Consider the following 10,000-nt stretch of genomic DNA (forward strand, 5'->3'; position numbering starts at 1 on the left):
TTCACTCACCCCAATCACTGAATTCAGGCGTTCAAGTCGATGCTGTGGCCATAGGTGTATAACATCGAGCACCTAGGCATGTGTAAATGAACTGATTCTTATATAGCGCTTTTCTCCTGGAGTGCTCAAAGCGCTCTGTACAACATGTCACATTCACCCAAACACACTCTGTACTCACTGCTTTCTAACTACACTCACACACATTCAGCAACTTGGGGTTAGTATCTTGCCCAAGGACACTCGACACGCAGACTGGAGGAGCCAGGGCTCGAACCACCAACCTTCCGATCAGTAGGTGACCTGCTCTACCTCCTGAGCTACAGCCACCCCTGTGTACTGCTTCTACACAACTGTGCGCAACAATGGGTCTTGCTCGGGAGCTTAGTGAATCCCAGCGTGGGCCCTGATAGGATCCCACCTCAGTAAGAAGTCCAGTCTCCTTTACTGGTATTATAACAAAGTGGGAAGGACAGCAATTCAGCCACAAAGTGGTAGGTCACATGGTGGCAACATGACTACACACCAGTGCACAAAGCAAGGTCCATAAAAACACGGACGAGCGAGTTTGGTGTGGAAGAGCTTGACACATAGAACACCTTTGGGATAAATGACCTTCTCATCCAACCTCACAAAGGTGCTTCTGGAAGAACGAGAATTCCCACAAACACAATAAGAACAGCCCTTTATACTCACTGTACATGGACACCGGAATTATGGGTAATTATAACAGCAAAGGCTGAACTAACATCATCATAAACCCTATGGATGAATAATTGAATAATTTGTGTGTGAAGGCAGATGAATGAACACTTTTGGCAATACGGTGGATTTCATGGATTCACACTCATGAAACTGCAACTTTCCGGTAATTAAATGGGATTTTTAACAAGTTCAGTTAAACGAGTAACTTAACATCAGGCAGCTACATGTTATATAATCCAAATCTATGAGTAATTATAGATTTGTCCATCCCTGTGAATGTGTACACGCAGCACTGGAGTGGAAGAGCTGACCGCTGCAGTGCCTTTAGTGAAGGCGAATGTCTGTGTCACGAGTCTGAAGAGAACGTTAGAGAACTCATTCCAGGTGAAATACACCGAGTCAGTAAATTTAAAAAATCATCACAATCCTTCACTGGTGAGTAAGAGCCAGTCACCAAAAGATGAAACGGCGTAAAAAGATCACAGGCTGGGGAGTCTGCACGGGGACAGAGCGGGGTCCATCATCGTGGGCTTTAGAGATCTTTGAGATGATGAGAAGGCTATTTTTATTTTTTCATACACTACGTCATAACTCAGCAAAGCACTAATGTGAAATTTAACAGTTTAGCCTGAGGCTTTCAGCAAATATATATATATTTTAAAAATAAAATAAAAAGTGCTGCTATGGCTAGATTTTCAGTAAAATATAATTTCTGAGATAAAAACTGTATCTTCACATTGTGGGTAGAAGAGAAGCCAGAGGGGAATATCGTAACTTTGCTGGCCTCCTCTCTGACCTTCAGTTTATAAACTCACAGGGAAGGATGATGGAAGCTCTTGGGAAGAGGATGGCGTAGCTGGGATTAGCCCAGACGCTACAGAGGAAAGGGAGATGACAGAGATACAGGAAACAAAGAGTGAACAAGGGAACGATGCAGGGTGGAGGAATAAGGATGACGAGGGGTGGGGGAACAGTCCTCTTGGCACCGTTGGCCTTCAGCTTCTTTTCTTGGGTTTTGTAACTGTTGCAGTTTGTATGAGAGTCAGTGGACATGCGCAGATTAACTGAGCCATGCGGCTGGCAGGTCAAGCAAGGTCGCAAAGCTTGAAGCAGCTACACAAAGAGAGGACAAGACAAAGCGCCAAACTAAGTGCTGCTTATACTGATGAACAGAGCTGAACCAAAGATGTTGTTTCATTGAAACAGCACTGGTTCTAGTGGAGGCATGCACACCCATGCAACACCTCTTATTTGTTCATATCAGAGAACAAGCCTGGACGAGGTCTTGGATAGAGTTATCCATGCCATGTGGGCTAATTTACCAGAAGCACCAAACCCCTACGAAGGCCCAGTAATAAAGGCACCGCGTACAGGACGGTGGTTCCCAGCTTCTGTCACACATTTCATTACATAGAACTGTCCAAAATACAGACGTCCTGCTATGATTCGTAAAACAGTGGATCAAGCAGAAACCTTCACATAACAGTCATGTAATTGTCTAATGTTACTGTGTAATTGTAACGAGCAAATTCTGCAGTGTGTGAAGAAAGCGGCATCAACTCTTTCTACACTACAGTCCCCGATTACAACAGCTACAAGCAGCCAAATGATCTGGCAGCTGTGCAAGCATGAACAATAAGATGACCACACACTGTTTGTGCTGCACGCACTGGCTGCTGGTCAACTCTGCTGCTCCACTCCACCTTTGTTGTCCCAGTTACACAGCTGCACAACCATTTATCATTTATTTATTTATCATGTGTGATTGATTTCTTCTGGAGTTTCCCTTCTCTGAGCTCACACAGATGCCTTTCCTTGCTGGTACCCATGCTGTGCATAAAGCTCTGTAGTACTGTGCAAAGGTCTTAGGGTTTGCTGGTTTGAAGCATAGTGAGTGTGCAGCTGAGCACAAGCCGGGGGAGCTGGCTGACCAATGCTCGTGATATTGTTTGCTCATAAACGCTGCACAGTGCTGGCCTGCTGCAGCGCGGCCACAAAGCACCAGACTACACACCGCCTGTCACTGGGTATGGAAGCGCAGCCGTGGAGATGCTCTCCTGCATAAGCATGCCATCGTCACAGGAAAGGAAGTGTCTGTGCCTGTGGTCACATCGGGCTGAAGCAGTGGAATAACATGGTGAAAGCCAACAGCGCCACCTAGTGGAGGATCAGTGCATGAATTTGGAATCTTTCGCATTCTGATTGGTTAAAAACATATTTTATATTTCTGATCAGAGGCGAGACGTAGCAGAGTACAAATACATACGTAGAGTTTTCAGCTATCTTTACTGGTTGTTTTTACTCCTTACAGCTGAACTGAAATATCTCTACTTTGTACTTCTGACAGTTTCAGATTTCAGACATTTCAACAGAGTTATTGTTTCCTGTCATTCCACCTTAAATCACTGTAAATAACTGATTGGAGTCTAAAAGGAAGAAATATTTAACTCTTCACAGACAATCCATTATTGTATCATCATCAGAGTGTGGGGATGAACAAAAGTATTTTACCAGCACAATATAATCTGCATCATTGCTTTAACAATGTAACAGATAGCTTTAAGATGGCCTTAAGATGTTTATGCATACTGTTATCATATTAACCTTGTATTCCAGATGCAGTTATAACTATTTTATACACATTGCATATCTGTGCTTATTTTGAGTTGATGTTCGGCTCATTAAGGGTCTTAAGCTTCATTGGCGTGACTGTCCAGGTGATACATGCTGAGGGAAACTAGAACATAGAAGGAATTGCAATACATGCTTACAAAACACTTATATCAGGTCATTTTTATTATCATTTATAAGTTCATATTCTTGTATTGAGTTTTAAGTAGTATCAGTTGGTTAAAACATTTATTCAATTTATATTACATCTATAGTTCTAGTAAAAGGTTGACAGTGGCCTCTGTTTGACTGTGAGCGTTAGTAGGGGAGAGGTGACACAGAGTGCCACGTAAGGTCGTGACATAGCATGTTTGCTTGTAATTGTGGGCTTGCAGAAGTGCTCGCTCACTGCAAATCATTGTCTGCGGTTTTGAAGAAGCGCTAATCAGAAAGGTTGACAGGAAACATCTGCTATGAAGATGAAGACAATGTTCTTTTTAAACTGTGTTAAAAGTCATTGTGGTTTTGATCTGACCTATGTATGAAATGGATCTGACGTTGAGGGGGCGTCATTAAATTTAAGCCCTGATGGTATAAAATATCTGTTTATGCTTTGATTAAGTCGGAGATCAGTTGCGGTCTGCGTACGTAGTGATCTTCCCACGCGTGCATTAAAATCATCGTTTGACTTCACCCGGCCGGATCAGTGTGGTTATTCTTCGATCACCTCTTGTTCCCCTTCCTCAATATTGAACCCTTAACAAGAGGTTAAAGTGAAACTGTCCTGAGTCTGACGACTCAGTGTTTTGTTTTTCTTTCTATTATTCTATGTTCTTGTTTATTCTGTTATATCTTGGAGCAGACAGAGTGTCCGTGGTGTCACTCTGTCTGCTCGTGAATCTGTCTGTTAAGTTCAGTGTCTTGTCTGGTTCTCTGTGTCTGTGAGTTTCCTGTTTTATTCTGAAGGTCTCTGTCTCATGTGAGTGTGTTCACTTTTCATTTCCCCTGTCCCGTCAGCCCTGATTTCTCCCAGCTGTGTTGCCCTCCTGTCTCTCATCCCTTGATTACTGCTGTGTGTATTTAAGCCCTGTGTGCTCTGTGTTTTTCCCCTCCGTCATCCTGAGTGGTTTTCCCTGCAGCTCTGTTTGTGTCTTTAGGTTTCAGGTTTGTTTTCTATGCTTAGTCTTTCCAGTTTAGGTTTACTCAGTTCTGTTTTTCGCCACCCTCGCCTTGTGTATTTACCACCTCCATTAATAAAGCTTCCTCACATCAGAAGTGACCGCATCTTGGGTCCTTCAATAAATTCCACACGGCTCGCCTCGCTGACCGTGACAGAAACAGCATTTTGGTAAAGCCATGAACCCTGGTTGTGGTGTTTCAGCACCAAGCTAACATCACAGAAGAGGAGCGAGCAGCAAGGAGCGCAGCTCAGCTGATCACCTCTGCCTGCTCTTACAGAAGAAGCTGTGACGTGTTTCCAACTGATCTCAGGTTTGTTTTTCTCTTTAGGCGTGCACACTAAGGAAACTCGACCACGGTGGAGGCAACAAAGACTTTTCCCTTTTAATTCACTGTTGTTCTACATTAAAGATGTTCAGGACTCTTTCATAGAATCAGTCTGAGCTGAAATAATGTTGCTGTGTTAAAACTGCTTCTTTTTCTTTTACACTTTGAGTCCATTTCACAGTCTCTACTTTGTCGTGTCTTTAAAAAGATGAATTAGTACTCTGTTTATTTTTTAACACAAGTATCTGTACTTCTACTCAAGCGACTGTGTCAGCTGTTTATGATGCACACTCAGGTGGCAAAAGCATATTGTACACATGTGCTTTGATCATTATCTGTCTCCTGACGCCTGTCATATTATTTTGAACATTTATAATCGTAGGAATACACAGTGTGAATTCTGGAGACTGATTAGTTTGTGTTCATTATTTTTAACATTTATATGGAAACGTAGAGAGAAAAAAGACCGGATTGATACATTTTTAGTCAATGTTGAAGCTTTTAAACACCGATTTTTGCCAGCGTTAGAATCAGAGCATCAGTATGTGCAGAGCGGCTGTTTCAAAGCAGACATTCTGACTTGTCATGGCAAGGAAAACCATCACCAGTCGACAAACACATTAGCAGTGTCTGTGTTATGTCCCTGCATCCCAGGAACATGAGAGTGTGTCAGTGAGCCAGCATGAGCGAGTCTATAGGTGTGAACTGATTTCACTGCTCGATTGCTCTCGACACGTCAGCATGCCTGTCTTGGAAAAGCTTTCACAGGTAACTTTGTGTAATTCACGTGAGTAAAACAAACATGAGCTGCACTGCACCGAGCTCATCGGACTTACTGCTGGTTGGAGCTGACCGTTGATGCTCGCTGTGCGGAAAGGAGAGTTGGTGGAAAGACGCTTATCCCACTCGCTGGGCCGAGACTCCGGTACAGACTCCATGAAACTCCTTTTTAGCTCGCTGATGCTGGTATGGTGCCGCATAATTTCAGTCTGGGTCTTATCCAGGTCCTTCAACAAGGAGGCAAAAGTGAGAGTAGGTTGATGGAAGGAAACAACTACGCTGAAAGGCAACGATTAAGGTTGAGAAGAAAGCAAATGAAAACACAGGGCTGCACTTTCTATAAGTATATATTAAATATTTCAACAGTGCTGGGTCTGCCATGTCCCACTGACCTTTAGAGGCTGTGGAAGAACAGATTTTCCAGACAAACCAAACTGCTTCATGTTAGCAGTAATAAAGGAAGCAGCAGAGCATTACTAATGATTAGTGCGTACTGTTCTGTGGCTCACAAATCATGGTTTGCATCAATGCCAGCAGAAGATGTTTAATGAGGACAAACACAACAATGTCATCTGACAGAAAAAATCCAGATGGCAGCGCTAACACAACCAAAGCAAGATCGGTGGCTGTGTGCACATCCACGCTGGGATGAACGAGCCAAAGCCGGCACACAAAGGAAAAACATGGCCACTGCAAAAAAGTGCAAAACTCATTCTGAGTCATGTCTGCCATTATTCTATACAGTAATGACCGTTGTTTATGTCGGATGTGGGCAGAGATGGAATCGTTCGGTCTTCAGTGGTTAAAGAGTCTCTCTGATGTTTCACTTTCATTCTGACTCCTTTCAGAAAGGAAGACACAGGTGGAGCGCTAATGGCTTTACATCAGCACAAACACACCTGCTTCACCTGCTGTAACTACTTAAGACCTCAGCTTTGAAGTTTTTCATGTGACAGAGCAGGATGAGAGTCTGTTGAATGTAGACACGTCCTGTCATGTGAACAAGTCAGTACGTTCCATGAAAACTGTTAGCTTTGACGTTTCCACGAACCTCCATTTCTTGTTTTTGAGCCACATCAAGAAGATGCCTCTTCTACTCAAACAGAGCTGATCCGAGCAGACTGAAACAGTGTTTCAGAGATCAAGCGGTTTTTTCTTTACATAAGGTTGAAAAAAGCCAACAATTTAAATGTCACGTACAGACTGTAGAGAGGGATGACACATTATAAAATCACCAGGCTTAGCCATGCACTGCTGTTAGACACATGACATCTCCTGAGTCCAGGCCAGGATGCTCAACTTCGGAGCCTAATTTTACATATGGATGTTTGATTTGTAGATTAACGAGTATCAGTGCTTCTTGTCATCCCTTTCTTCTGAAATGATGGTGGCAGAATATGATACAGCACAATAGATACAGCAAAGAGAACAACACAAGTCCATTATCACAGACACACAGTGTGTTCAGCATGAGCGCTGCATTAGGGCCATGAAGGACATTCATCATATTAAAAATGTCCTTAACGACCATGAGTAATGACGATGACAGCAAAGTCCAGAGTGTTAAACATCAGACTGTGAGCGTAAACGACTGGGAAACAAATATACTGACTGGAGCCTGTTTACCGCAAAGACTCTGCTTCCTGCTCACTGGGTTGTTGATCAGATACAGTGGATGCAAAAGTATTCGGCCCCCTTGAACTTTCCCACATTTTGTCACATTACAGCCACAAACATGAATCAATGTTATTGGACGTCCAGGTGAAAGACCAACACAAAGTGGTGCACACGTGAGAAGTGGAACGAAAGTCAGACATGATCCCAAACATGTTTTACAAATAAATAACTGCAAAGTGGGGTGTGCGTAATTATTCAGCCCCTTCGGTCTGAGTGCAGTCAGTTGCACATAGACGTTGCCTGATGAGTGCTAATGACTACATAGTGCACCTGTGTGTGATCTATGGGGCGATCGTGGCTCAAGAGTTGGGAGTTCGCCTTGTAATTGGAAGGATGCCGGTTCGAGCCCCGGCTCCAACAGTCTCGGTCGTTGTGTCCTTGGGCAAGACACTTCACCCGTTGCCTACTGGTGGTGGTCAGAGGGCCCGGTGGCGCCAGTGTCCGGCAGCCTCGCCTCTGTCAGTGCGCCCCAGGGTGGCTGTGGCTACAATGTAGCTGCCATCACCAGTGTGTGGATGTGTGGATAACTGAATGTGTAAGGTACTATACAAATACAGGCCACTTACCAGGCCATCTAATGTCAGTACAGATACAGCTGCTCTGTGACGGCCTCAGAGGTTGTCTAAGAGAACATTGGGAGCAACAACACCATGAAGTCCAAAGAACACACCAGACAGGTCAGGGATAAAGTTATTGAGAAATTTAAAGCAGGCTTAGGCTACAAAAAGATTTCCCAAGCCTTGAACATCCCACGGAGCACTGTTCAAGCCATCATCCAGAAATGGAAGGAGTACGGCACAACTGTAAACCTACCAAGACAAGGCCGTCCACCTAAACTCACAGGCCGAACAAGGAGAGCGCTGATCAGAAATGCAGCCAAGAGGCCCATGGTGACTCTGGACGAGCTGCAGAGATCTACAGCTCAGGTGGGGGAATCTGTCCACAGGACAACTATTAGTGGTGCACTGCACAAAGTTGGCCTTCATGGAAGAGTGGCAAGAAGAAAGCCATTGTTAACAGAAAACCATAAGAAGTCCCGTTTGCAGTTTGCCACAAGCCATGTGGGGGACACAGCAAACATGTGGAAGAAGCTGCTCTGGTCAGATGAGACCAACATGGAACTTTTTGGCCAAAATGCAAAACTCTGTGTGTGGCGGAAACTAACACTGCACATGACTCTGAACCATCCCCACTGTCAGATATGGTGGTGGCAGCATCATGCTCTGGGGGGGGGGCTTCTCTTCAGCAGGGACAGGGAAGCTGGTCAGAGTTGATGGGAAGATGGATGGAGCCAAATACAGGGCAATCTTGGAAGAAAACCTCTTGGAGTCTGCAAAAGACTTGAGACTGGGGTGGAGGTTCACCTTCCAGCAGGACAACGACCCTGAACATAAAGCCAGGGCAACAATGGGATGGTTTAAAACAGAACAGATCCATGTGTTAGAATGGCCCAGTCAAAGTCCAGATCTAAATCCAATCGAGAATCTGTGGCAAGATCTGAAAACTGCTGTTCACAAACGCTGCCCATCTAATCTGACTGAGCTGGAGCTGTTTTGCAAAGAAGAATGGGCAAAGATTTCAGTCTGTAGATGTGCAAAGCTGGTAGAGACAGACCCTAAAAGACTGGCAGCTGGAACTGCAGCAAAAGCTGGTTCTACAAAGTATTTAGTATTTAGTATTTATTTATTTATTGTATCGACTCAGGGGCTGAATAATTACGCACACCCCACTTTGCAGTTATTTATTTGTAAAACATGTTTGGAATCATGTCTGATTTTCGTTCCACTTCTCACGTGTACACCACTTTGTGTTGGTCTTTCACCTGGAAGTCCAATAACACTGATTCATGTTTGTGGCTGTAATGTGACAAAATGTGGGAAAGTTCAAGGGGGCCCAATACTTTTGCAAGCCACTGTACTTACACCCACTCTTTGGCTGGTGTGAAATGATGAGAGTTTATGGCTGTCAGAAAAGCTTGTTTTCTATCCTTCTTGAAACTGCTTGTTGCATGAAGTCAGTCGAGAACATGTTTTTCTCCTCGAACGTTTTGTGGTTTGCGATCAAATTATCAGTGAAGTTCACTCTTTTTGTCCAAATGAGAGCAGTGATGGTGTCACACATGGAGCTGATATTGGTTAAAAAGTAACATACACGTCTCTCCAGGACTCATATTCACAATCCCCTCGCTTAGCTCCGAATCAAACCTAAAGTGCATTAGCAGGGAGTCCCAGCCTAACACCGAGTGAGTTAAAACTTTACTGATGCTTCAACGTTTCTCTTGTTCCACACTTTTAAGCTCAGAGCTAAGACACTTTATGAATAACTTATAATTGTGACAGTTTTAGTCCCAACTTTAAGGGGAAATTCTTAAAAACAAATTCTAAGACTTTTCATAGGATGTTGTCACCAGGAAACAAACTCTTAGTACTTCAGAGTTTTGTGAATCCGGGCCCAGGAGATGATGTTATACTGGGTCCTCTGATAACCAATGAAAAAGGAATACAGCGCCTTGCTCCTCTCGACCAATCACAGTTTGAAGTGAGTGTTTATGTCGCACTAGAGCTCCAACATTTCATTCTAAGCAACATCACTGACGTAAACCACAGACGGAGGTTGGAAGGACGATGAATGCATACGTTAGTGAACTTTCCTGGAGATGTTTCCCAGTCATCTATCACACGGACAAACACAATGTGAAAGTAAAGTGAAGCTACTTGCATGAGAG

The 10,000-nt window shown here is 43.9% G+C and overlaps 1 protein-coding gene across 1 annotated transcript in view; it reads right to left on the bottom strand.

The window, feature by feature from the left end:
• Positions 1 to 10,000, bottom strand: part of LOC309699279 (protein 4.1-like) — a 53,387-nt gene that overhangs the window by 16,471 nt on the left and 26,916 nt on the right. Inside the window, 2 exon segments of the mRNA XM_082522216.1 lie at positions 5,655 to 5,825; positions 9,994 to 10,000. The exon segment at positions 9,994 to 10,000 is cut by the window's right edge and continues 41 nt beyond it. Coding sequence (XP_082378342.1) covers positions 5,655 to 5,825; positions 9,994 to 10,000 — 178 coding nt within the window.

This window comes from Aulonocara stuartgranti (genome assembly GCF_965226115.1).
Source record: "Aulonocara stuartgranti genome assembly, chromosome: 22".
In the NCBI taxonomy this organism is placed as follows: Eukaryota; Metazoa; Chordata; class Actinopteri; order Cichliformes; family Cichlidae; genus Aulonocara; species Aulonocara stuartgranti.